Raw genomic sequence first — 12716 nt, forward strand, 5'->3', positions numbered from 1 at the left:
CTGTGGAGGAGGGCAAACTCATAGAGCTGCTTAAACTCAAATCTCCATATTGAAGTGGAATCTCCTAGCACATAAAGATCCTGTTTACACCTGGTATTAACATGTGTACTGGGTGATAAGTTCACAAGTTGCAAGCTCTAAGCACAGTAAAGGGTTGAATGCACCAATTGCGTCCTCGATGGATCTTGAGATCTGATCGCTCAGACCACATTTGAAGGTGGTCTGGGACGCATATGGCCACATTCTTTCAGCAGTGTGTCCTTTGCCACATTGAAGGACCGCCTACTCAGCTGATGTCCTTGATTATCTGATGCCCCATAGGATAAGAAAACTTTCTGTTGCTGCAGTAACACAAAGCTAAAGGACGGTCTCTGGAGCCACACTACTGCCAGTGAACAGTCATTCAGTTCAATGTACCTCCCTGTTCGCATGAGCTAAAACAACAGTAGCAGCAGCTGTTTAACGGTTCCAACAAACTCACATCGACACCAGAACAGCTTGACTATGTCGTTAAATGTGTTAATAATCGGTAGGTAACGTTAGTTGTGTGATGCTAGCAGGTAACCCTGTCACTATGTGTGTGAGGCCAAGTGGACTTTCACCATTGTTCCCAGCACGGAGGTCACACTCCTGCAGTGGTCTCCTAATGGCGCTTTTACGGTACAATGAATACGTTGCGTGCAGCCCTAGAATTAAATAAGTGTAGGTGTGCATAAAGCACCACAAACCTTCCGTCAGTTAAAAACAACGCATTTGGTCTTCGCAAATAGATATTATTGTGTTATTTGCATATGGAGCGGGGAAGTGAGATCCGATCACAAGTGGTCATTTAAGACGCATGTGGAGACGCATCATAATGCCAGGTGTGAACAGACACACATAGAGCTGATAGGATCACTAAAGACGCATGATTATATCAGGTGTAAACAGGCTCAAAGTTACAGTAAATCCTACACTTCAGCAGTACATCATCACACAGTAACAGTGTCGAGTGGCCTCCGCTCTCCATCCGTCAGAGTGTGCCTCCAGCAGGTACTGCATTACCCTCGCCTGCCACTGCTGAGCCTGCTCATTTGTCCAAAGGCATGGGCTCAGGCATCTCACCCTTAAGCTGCAGGCTTAGCCAAATGGAAACACTGGCATGTGAGTCAACACACCATTCACTCTCACATGATTGATTAACACACGTCAAAAGCAAACAGCGGAATGTGGCAAAAAGGTACACAAAGGCATAGCTGGGGTTTAGTGCCCAGGCAGAAGAAAAAACATCCCCGCTGAGGGCGCGCCGCTTAATAATGTAAATACGCCCAATTCGTGTACACATACGCCTATCAAGCTGGAGATGTGACAGTGTTTCCATAACTCAAAAGCCCTTATCTGTCATTCTGAAAATCCAAAACGTTGCATATCTGTAACCTCTGCACTCAGGATCATTTTAGCACGGAAGAAAGCGACGTGTCTTTAGCGCTAATTGCCAACAGCTACACATTATCCCTGTTTGTCTTGGTGAGGAAATGGGTTTACAGTAACTAGGCCCTTAGGGTATTTACTTGGCTCTACTGGAGGAGTTACTTCATCATTCCTTCAAGGGATTAGGCTAATACAAATTTTTGGAGGCAACCCACCCAGCCATAACCCTAGCCTGTAAAACAAATGGAAACAGCCAGGTCAAGAGATGCGGAGTAAGTTATGTCCACCTCGTCACCCTTGTTTGGATAATGAGAGACGGCTCATTAAATCAGGGAAAACTCCGTCTCCCAATGATGGGATGGAGAATTAAGTCCCGTGGGTCACTGTGAGTGCTAGTCCTGCTCCATTACCCAGGGAGCGGCACTGGCTGGTGATGGGATCAAATTCCTCATTGTCGCTGGGGCAGATGCACAGGAAGCTGCCATCGAAGTTCTCACACAGGGCCTCCCCGCACAGCGCCAAGCTCATCTCGCACTCGTTCACGTCTGAGAAAGACAGGAGAGAAGGGCGTGAGGTCAGTAAAGGATCCGGCATGTATGCAAAGGCATGTGCTCGACAAGGTCGTGGTGAGGTCACAAAAAATAATCTTTATCATCTTGTTACCGGAAGTGTGGTTCATATCAGACAGCACATAAATCATTCTGATGCATTATATCCACATAGATTTTTTTTGTAGTTACTGATTCTTGATTGATTCTTTATTTCTTTGTACACTCTTAATTTGTGCTCTGATGAAAAGGACACATTTTTTTCAGTTCATCAAAATCCATTCATCCTTCTATAGAGACAGAGCGCAATGCATCATACTTTAGCACCTTATGTCTACCAGAGAGGAAAGTTACAGTGACGAACTCAGTACTGTCGGTCTGTCTCAGTGTCACCTATCCTTTCCTTGCTTAACTTGGAGAAATTATCCCACTGAATGAACAGAATAATTTCAACTATGTGATCAAATCACCAGGTAAGATCATCGTTTAAGCTAATGAAGATCAAAACCAGCATTGCTTAGTTAGCTTCAACCTCAGCAGTTTGCCTGGCCAAATTAGCAAAATGCTAATGCACCAGTAGGCATACTGAGTGTAAGGATACCACAGTTTTCCCATTCTTCCTACTGATGCCTCACGCCTTATTGCCTGTTTCTACTTTTGTTTTAAAGGCTCAGTTTTATTTGTTTCAGCAGCTTATAAAACCTTATGACTTCACCCTGTTGATAATGCATTGCATTTCACAGCTGCTTTTTTTCTGGCATTTTTCTATTGTTTGATAACAGATGGAAGTGACAGGGGGGCACCTTCATAAAATAGTTTTCCCCTCTGGTGTGGGCAGGACTTAATTGCACTCTGTCTCTATATACGAAATGCTTAAAGTTGTTTGATAAAAGAGAACAAACAGTATTTGCGGTCTCACACAAGAATCGAAAGATAAATCTGGTCTTATTTTTGCATCTTCAATAAATCCCAAGAAAAGTCCAAAACTTACAATGCAACAGTCTCCTTAAAGATCAACATCTTTAAAAATGGGTACTCAAATATCTAAATGTATATTTAAATTTAACAGAAAACTCTCAAACACCTGGGCACTGTAGTTTTTAGCAAAAGTTGCTCAAACAGGTGTCAAGTGCAGCATTCGTTGGGTGCTATTTTCAGATGCTGATTTATGCACATTTGTGCTCCAGTGAGTACAACAATGTGGCGCTATGGCACAAAGTAAGGAGTTACATCAGGTTTTGGCTAAACAGACAATACTTGTAAGTATGATTGATTCATTGTTGGTTTTGGTGTTTTTATAGGATTGTTCAGAAGACAACGTATCACCACGCTAATCTTTCAAGCAGTACTGTATGATTAATACTTGTTGAGGAGCAGTTACAGACCGACACATTTGCTCATGTCTCCCGGCGGGTTGGCGTAGCCTCGGTCACACTGGCAGCGGAAGGAGCCGTCTGTGTTCTCGCAGAAGCCGTGGTTCCCACAGATGGTGTCATTGACACACTCATCAATATCTGCAAGGCGAGAATGCACAGGAGAGGTGAACACAACATTAATATTTATAACAACACTCCGCGCAATAGACTGTCAAACTGCCTCGGTAAACACGTTTTTCCAAAATAAACATCACTACCATTGTTGTGACCTTATAATAACAACAGAAATCACTGCCATCATAACATGCCAGAAACAGCTGACAGATTAAACAATTCATGTAAAGGGTTTTCAAACTTTGATGTTTGTAAATCATTTCAGGGAGACATTCTTTCTGCATCAACACAGTGAAGCAGTGGATCTAGATCTGGAAGACTGCAAGTGAATGTTCTTTAGTTGTGTCAATAGTGAGAAGCGACACTTAGGCCACCGGGATGTTGGCAAAGAGTAACAGATGGAGGAGTTTACAACATGAAGCCAGCATTCTGCATTAACTAGACAGTTTACAAGCAGTTAAAGAAAATGGCTGAGTGTTCAAGTTTGGCATCAGCAGTTGCTTCCCATCCTAATCAATCAAAATGCTTAAACCTACTTAATGTGTTTGACATCAGCTGTAGATCTAAAATGATACCATTACAGGATTTTTAACATACACTCTTACAAACAGTGGTTACAAAAGAATTCTTCCTGAGGGGTTGAGGTTCTACCCAGATCCATTTGCACCTGAAGAACCCTTTTTTGAAAGAGAGTCCTTCAGGTTTGTTGAAAGTACAGGTGTTCTCATCCTTACTCTCAAATATTCAAATGTTTACTCATGTTTCAAATTGTATTTTTATTTGGAGATGTATCAGGAGTCCCCTCTTTCTTTTTACGGGCATTTAGTATTTGTCTCAATTTGGAAGCAAGTTTCGGTTCCCAACCCTACTGCAGCATTGTATAGTAAGGACTGTAGTAGCAGTGGTTTCATGAAATCTCCACCCCCTAAAACCTGACTGTGACCTATGAGTGTCATGGGTTGTACATGACCACATTAGTCTCGGCCCTTCAAGAGCCCCATGACATACGAGGCTGCTGAGTGTTGTTCCTCTGGCCTCAGACTTACCTGTTTAACTCAATCCATGATTAGCAAGAGACAGATCTATGCATGATGGAGTCCATTACTATGATAAGAGCCGCCCTAGGTGGGTTCTTGAAGAAACCCTTGGAAAATAAAAGGGTCCCCAGTAGAAGCCCCGATACCCTGTTTCCACCAAAACAAAACTGGTTCTATTCAGGGTTGGAAATTCATTTTTTGTCCCCTGGCCACTGTGGCTGGTGGATTCCCAAATTTACCAACCACTCAATAGATTACCATTGCTTTTTGGCTGGTTCGTGAAGAAAATCTAGCAGCCACTTGCATATTTTACCAGCACTTGGTGCTAATTTCCAAACCTAGTTCTGTTCCATTTCCTGCACCTAATTTTGAACCGTTCAGAGCATTTAAGCCAAAAATAAATTATTTCAGAACCTCAAAAGTTGGTTCTCAGCTGGAACTAAAATATAGCAGGTTTTCCTTGACCTGAGGTGAGAACCATGACAGCATCAGTGGGCATGTCATATCTGACAGGTTGGAAAGAGAAGATAGAGAAGGCAACAATGGAATATTTAAGAGAGAAATCATCAAGCATCAGAAGTCTCATTAATAGTTGGCCAGTGCTTGTTTTTTTGGGTAAAAACAAAGATTTGTAGCATTAGAACAAAAGTTTGAAGGTAATTAATATAATACGCGGTGCATTGTGCAACATCCCTCATTGATGTTGCACAATGCACCGTGATTACAATGGTTCTGCGCAAAACTGGTGGAAAAGCAAGCTGGTTTACTAAATAGCACCAAAATTCCACGAATCCTGAATATGCTTGGCTTTGTTTATAGGTAAAACTCTTTGCAAGTGTTTCAAGTGGAAGCTCAGGTGGAACCAAAAAGGGTTCTCCTACTGGGACAAGTCGAAGAACCCTATATAGTTCTTCTTAGTAACTTTACTTCTAAGAGTGTAGGAGATCTGGCAGATGGCAGCCTACAGTAGTTCATTGTTTGCATGGCAGTAAATCATAAAACCAGTGGAGACACGACATGCTATATGTCAGCGTGAGAGAGAAAGACATGGACGTTGAGGCTGTTAACACTGGACCGTGTTACAACGCTGCTGATTCTCTACGACTCGCTTTTTAAAGGCAACATTTGTTAGCAATTTCTTATTTCTTGGCGTCTCGAGTGTAACAGAGAGGCCAAAGACTGATACTGCTGCAAGGCAAGTCTGATTATAATCGTTTAAAAAAAACAATCAGAGAGTTTAATGATCACACTTCAGTCATGTGAATTTGTTCTCTGGTCAGTTTTGTTTGCCTTTGATCAACGTTAACCTCCTAAATCTGTTTCAGGGTCACATAACCACCATTTGTTATGTTTTTCAGTCATTCTAAAGTGTTCATTTTAGTGAGTGTTTACTTGTTCGCCTTAACAAAATGGTCTATTCATCTGTTTCAGTCTTTGGTCTGTAATAGCATCTCCTGACCATAAATTTGTGAGAAATTAGTTCCACAACCCATGTTAGAAAACACAGCTTGTTCTTTTCAGTTAAAAATTAAAAAACAAAGGAGAAACTATTCAGTCAGAGATGAAATTAAGTCAGTGCTTGTATATTTTCTGAAAGTCGTTAAATCAGGAACATTACAGTTGACAGTTGATATGAACTGCACTAATCAAATTAGAGGACACACCACTGTGTTTTATCATGAGCATGATTGAATTTTTTGTAGTCTTAACAATAACAACCCTCCATGACCATTCCATTCAGAGTTTCCATGACTAATAGTAACTCCACTGGAGCGATCACAAGTTCTAGAAAAACAGGGGGAAAAATGCAGACAATAAAATCACAACAACCCGAATACTTGAATTACATTTTGATCAGTTCCACTAAACAGTCTCATTCTTGTAAAGCTCATTTTGGATAAGTCTGCTCCTAAGATCAGTTTGGACAACAAGTCAAGTCCAGTGGCACCGTTTAAAACAAACTGCTTTATGGAGTGCAAAGCGCAGTCATTCACATATTGTCTAAACCGGTTTTATTTAGCCTCTGAGCACTCGCAAAGGCTGTATCAACTGAAGAAAGGGAGAAAGTGGGCCAGAAAAACCACAAGCCATTTGATTTGAACAGTGTGCTTGGCCAGGGCCTTGTCTTCCCCTCCAACACAGACAACTACTTTGTCAGGCTTGCTGGGGGACAAGTCCTCTGTCAGTGTTCCTGTCCTGACTTGGCCACTTCTCTAACATGCCTCTGGGGTCAGAGACAGGGGCTCCCACAAGCTAATAAAACCACAAAGACAAAATTGCCTTTGTCATTTTGTTAAACCTTTCACAGGAAACGCTGAGAGGGATTGCTAGAATAGACTTGTGGGCTCAAATAGCTGCAAGATGATAGAGGGAGAATGGATGGACACATACTGAAAACCGCCAACCCACTGAATTTGCATTTTTGCAGCTGAGAAGTGGGATGCCAAACCAGTGTAGCAGTGGCGACGTTTTTTGGATACCATAAGATATTACAAGTAATTGAAAAATACATTTTGGAGGGGAACGTTCCCACAGCTTAATCAGGAGTATTCTCAGAGTAAGGTGAAAAGTATTAAATATCAGAGTTTAAGGAACATTTCCTCAAGTGTGAAGAGCTTAAGTGGAGTCTGGAATGTTGGAATGACAGCGGCGGCCAGCTGGGAGGTCTGGGAGGGAGGTGATGAAAGCTCTCCGCTAATATATAAAATAATCAGTGTCTGCAGGCAGATTTTCATTCATGTGTAACATGGAACAAAATCTGTTGCAAACCACATGTTGTGATGATGAGACGCAATCAAAGAATCGTCCTGGGGAGAAATGAGAGCATCGAGACCAAAACAATTTTAATGGCCTTTGTTTTTCTGTGTATCTGTCTTGAGTGGCAGCATTACTTGACCAGTAATTTAGATCTGTCTTCCAAGCGGAGAGTCCGTTCACTGATCACAGCGCTAATGGTTTGTGGGAAAAAATGAATAGTACAAAATGAGATAACTCCACCAAGAGCTAGTCTCACACCAGCAGGACGTGGGGTTGCCTTTCTTAGTCTTTCCATGTAATAATCGGTTACGTCAGGACACATGCAGAGCTGTAAATTGCCTGAAGGGAAGATCTGAGGCAGGGACGAGGGTGAGGAGTTCAGTTGAGGTGGGAGGAGCTGGGGAAATGGGGCAACCCGACGCAATAGGCAGCTATCTTAATGGTCTGACCCCAGAGGACCTGCTTCTTGGATCCGGTGATGCTGCGGTTAAGGGGTGGGGAGGGTTAATGGTGGGGGTCTCTGTGCCATGTGTTAATGTAGAGCACATGGTGGCAGGCAGCAATAATATAGGAATCAGTGACTGTTGGCTCACCCTCCGCAGCCCACACTTCTCCCATATTCTCTGGACAACCCCTTGTCTGATTGGACCCATATGCAGAGGTTATTTCACACGCGACTGGGCGAGGATGAGGTGAGGTATTTGTTTTCAGGGAACCATGTTTGTGCGTTCTGTCTGACGTTACATCTACAACATGTCTTGGGTTAACTACAGTGGAGGTCAAACTGTCATATCATGTGTGTACTTCTGAGAAAAAACACCATACAGTACATACGCACAACAGTATGATCACACACACATGGTAAAGTCTTTAGATTTCTATACGTTTAAAGGGGTAGGAGTGTGACCACAGACAATTTCCGCCCATGGGAAAGCCTTATTAAAGACATAAAGGGCATAGCTTGTGGGAAATTATGTGCATGATGGTGAATTAAAGCTTAAAAAACAATGACCTGCGACTACACACTGCCTTTTTCACATGCCCATAGGAGCCGTGTGCACTGTACAGCATCATAGCAGAATGACAGCCCTCACGGTACAGTTGAAGCTGACGCGCTGCTGTGGAAAAAACCCTGTTTTCCCCTTTTGTATTATGGCCTCTAAATCTAAATGAGTGCTGCGAGCAGAGCCAAAGACAACCGCTGCCCCTTCGAAGGCCGGTGAGTAAAAATAAAACAACGCCCCTCTCAGAAACTGCAAATTACAGTGTCTGGCCTCTTCTTAAATATTTGATGATTTTTACAAGCAGACAAAAATGCCCCGGAGTAATTGAGCTCCCTCCCTGGACTTTTATTGGGGTGACGGCAGCATCTCCCACAACTTGCAACCGTGAGGTGAAACAAGCCGCTATTGTGTGCAGCACCGGGCTTTTGAGGGTGAGAGGGCTTGGTTTTCAGTCTGGGACTGTGAGTCAAGGCTGAGCTGTGCGAGTGTTTGTTGTGGGGTCGGGGGAAAACACGAAACAGCTCGCACCACAACATAGCAACGGGAGAAATATGGTCAGACTCAGTCATAACTGGGCAGCAGTGTGGGGAAGGTGATTTTTGAAACGTAACAGGTTACAGATTACTATCTAAACTGTTAAAAATATAATCAGGAACGTAACTATTTTAACCTTTTCTGAATTTTGAAGGGAAATATTTTTGAAATTCTAAAACTGAAAGGCGTTTTTTTCCAACATGTCCACCTGACTTGATGTGGTTGGATGGTCAGAGGCATGTCAGTCTCAGGTGGCATTTAAAATTTGTCCGCAAACTGCCAAACAAATGGAGCCTGTCTGGGCGTAGACAGCTCCCTGTAAGCCTCCTACCCTTGATGGGTTTTTCCCAACAGCTTTGCTGACCTGCATTGTTCAGATATCTGCCAAACAAAGTCATTCTTGCACAGCAAAAACATGCAGAGCAACAGAATGAATATTTTATTCTACATATAAGAATATATTAAGTTGTAATCCCTGTGTAATCACCAGCTTTTTTATTCGTGACTTGTCATTTAATTCCTTTTTTTCAACAACTGTAACTGATTACAATTACATTTATTCAGTCATTTAATTATATGTAACTAGCTATTTTTAATCAGGTCCCATCTAAAGATTCAATTGTGCTCCGCAGGACATGTCAGATAAGAAAACGTGTAACTCACAGAAGATAACAAGCCATTGATTTGAGCAGTGGTTTCACTCTGACACTAAAGCAATGAAGGTCGGCAGCTGGTTTTAATCTGCCCTTATCACACTGCAGGCCCCGGCACTCTTCAGCTGGTGCCAGACAGGCAACACCGTAAAGTGCAGCGAGGAGGCAGCCACTCGAAGCCGGGATCAGGGTGATGGAGGGGGCGTAGGTCTGATCTGTCACTGATCAGCATATTCTCCCCCTGATCTCCATCTGTTGATAGTCCAATAAAAACTCAGGGTCATGAGAATATTTGAAGCCGCACTGCACTCGGAGTGCATCTCCACAACGGTTACAGTCTCTGGTTCTCTCTCTAACACAAACACACAAGCGGGGATGCAGAAACCCACAGTTAACCACATGCACGCACACACACTTGCACTCACATACGCACACAATCACCCGCAAACACCCACAGCTTCCATCTGCAGTCCAACACATCATTCCATTCGGATGCTCTCAGACTGCTTTTCCCCCTCCTCGCCTGTCACTCTCCGGTGACTGTTTGGATTCTGTCTTAATATGAGGAAAATATTTGGCCTTTTGTTTTTGTCTCTCGTATTCCTCATAAACCAGACTTGTTGTTTTATGGTGCTATGAGAGCAACAAAGACAAGCAATGCTGCGCTACAAAATAAAGACAGACAAACTCAGATCGTTGTGCAACAAACCACATTAATATTTCAAACCCAAGGTGTCTAATCCTGCCAGTAAACACAGAAAGCTTCATGTATTCTGGTGGTCATGGAGATATGTCTGTTGTTGTTGGCCTGCTGTGGGCCCAGATGTAGCATAAGTGCAAACCTAGCCAGTCAACCCAGGTGACTGGGGAGAGGAGGCAAGGCCCCCACAATTTTATCCCCTCTTAAAAGAAGAGCAACGGTGATCAGGTTCCACTGGTGTCTCTGCCAGAGGCACTCCATTAGCTCCGTTGTCCAAAGGATGAGACCATTATCAGCTGGCCTCACACACCGCCTCCAATGACAGTGCACTCCTCTTTCTAAAGTGCCCCAATTTCAGGGGCCATGTCTCCTCATCTCCCCCATGGCCTCTTGTGCAGGAAGACCCGAGTACCTGATAGCTTTTTGATTCACATCAGCCTCTTTGTGTCTGCATGCCAAGCAGATATCTTTATCTACGCACAGAGGGAGACTCCTGAATAGCATGCAGAGTTGATTTGAGGCTACGCTCTCTATCTTTAACTACAGCCCAAATGGTGAATGGTACAAAAATAGGTCGGTTCATACAATGCATACATCTTCTGCTTCAGTCTAAAGTGAGTTAGTCTCAAAATCTGCCTGTTTTTTCTTAACGTAATTGTGTGTGCTAGTCTTTTAACGACACGCGGTTTAACCACTCACCGCAGTCTGTGGCGTCCTCTCCATCGAGGCCAGGCTGGCAGCCCATGAAACAGCGGTAGGAGCCGATGGTGTTTTCGCAGCGCCAGGTACCACACACTGAGCTTCCATACTCCTTGCACTCATTCTGGTCTGTACAGTGAGCGAAAGAGAGACAGATGTTGGTTAGTAACTGACAAACAGAGGCACAAACGCAACCACATGTGCAATCAGACACTAACACGGACACATGCAACCCCCGCACACACACTTGTATTCCCTCCTCTGCTCTTCTGCTTCCAGTGTAATGGCTGTACAGCAGGAGTCGGCCAGGAGGCCTGCGGTGTAGCTGTCCTCAGTAAACGCAGCAGGCAACAGGAATGGCCAAGAACAATATTATCACAGCAACCAAAGAACTTGTGAAGGAGCTAAAGGGAGACGTTCCAGAGGGAGAAACACCTCCTGCTCACAATGGGGTCATTCATACTTCCCTCTGGGGAGAGGGAGTTCAGGGCTCCAGCCATGTAATCCAGGCACCCCTCACTCCTGAGACCTGAGAAAGCCTCTAAGCCAGGCTTGGACACTTTCACTGGAACCCAGTCCCCACTGCCTATAGATAATCAATCATAGCCAACTGTGTTATACTGGGTACACTTAAGTCTAAATGTAGCGTGACGATCAAACAGCTAATGCTGACATGTTGGTTTACTCTGAGAGTAGAAGCCTCAGGGCACAGTAAGAGGTCAACAATCACTATGACATATACAAGGGAATTTCAAGACCTGTCTACACGTATACAGATAATTTTGAAAACCAATATATTCCTCTTAGTCTGGGCCTCTCATCCACATGCAACAGCAGTTTTGTTTGTATCTGTGTGGACGTGTAAAACAGAGCATTTGAGGAAATAATGATTTCATCTCCTCAAATTTGCGCATGCCCATTGTTAGTTTGTGTGACGAGCATGTACCAGAAACAATATCACAGCAGACTACTGGCTTGTTTACATTTTGTTAGCACTGCTTAGTGTATTGACTACTTTACATCTTAACTTAGTTTTGCTGAACCCCTTCACAGAGGAACAGAGCTGTGTGCTGTGCCCAATGTTGTTTGGTTCTCAGCGCCACAGTTTGAGGTTCACCAGAAACAACGGTTCTGGATCAGGCCCGGTCGAACCAACAGATGGTGGGACACTTTCCAGAGTGGTAATGTTGATGAGGAGTCTAAGGAAAACTTTGACATGTCCAGAGCATCACTTGTATCTTTGAGTGAGCTCCTCCTGTCCATGTGGACAGAGATTTCGCAAAACAAAGTTCGTGTGCACATAATTTTCTTTTTAAATGAACAGTATTTAAGGTTTCAGATTGCAACCAGATGAAACCTCTCCAGGTCAGAATTCCTTTGGTGCGCATTGTTCAGGGGTTTTTTTACTAGGAGCTGAATTACTCACAAAGGTCTCTTCATCTCTAGAACAATCCAACCAGGTGATTAAAACCAATAAAAACACTAAATAAAGCAGTTTCACATAAATAAGTGTTTTTCCCATGCTGTTCTGCACACTGAAGATGGGCCGGTAGTCCAGTACTTGCTAATGTATGCTCTCACCTTTTTTCTGATCTAGACGTTCGGGAGATTTTGAGCTGAATTATCCGCCGAGGCATCCTGCTACATTGTTTGGCATGTCGGGGATGGGCCAATAGCTCAGCACCTGGTAATGTGTGCTCACCTTTTTTCTTTGATAACTTTAAGATCGAGACGTTAAGAAGGTTTCTACCGGGACTTGAATTATTCGCAAAGGTCTCTTGCTCACCAAAACAAACAAATCTGGTGATTTAAATTGGTAAAAACACTGAATAAAGAAGTTTCACATTAAAAAAATCTGTGTTTTTCAAAGGCTATCGTCACAGA

At 43.3% G+C, this 12716-nt stretch overlaps 1 protein-coding gene across 1 annotated transcript in view; it reads right to left on the minus strand.

Annotated features, from left to right (window-relative positions):
* LOC117267185 (latent-transforming growth factor beta-binding protein 2-like) overlaps nucleotides 1-12716 on the minus strand; it is a 101747-nt gene that overhangs the window by 9111 nt on the left and 79920 nt on the right. Inside the window, exons 31-33 of the mRNA XM_078175028.1 lie at nucleotides 10833-10961; nucleotides 3344-3472; nucleotides 1821-1955 (exon numbers count right to left, since the gene is read on the minus strand). Coding sequence (XP_078031154.1) covers nucleotides 1821-1955; nucleotides 3344-3472; nucleotides 10833-10961 — 393 coding nt within the window. The remainder of the gene's footprint in view (nucleotides 1-1820; nucleotides 1956-3343; nucleotides 3473-10832; nucleotides 10962-12716) is intronic.

The sequence above is a fragment of the Epinephelus lanceolatus genome, chromosome 15 (genome assembly GCF_041903045.1).
Source record: "Epinephelus lanceolatus isolate andai-2023 chromosome 15, ASM4190304v1, whole genome shotgun sequence".
In the NCBI taxonomy this organism is placed as follows: domain Eukaryota; kingdom Metazoa; phylum Chordata; class Actinopteri; order Perciformes; family Serranidae; genus Epinephelus; species Epinephelus lanceolatus.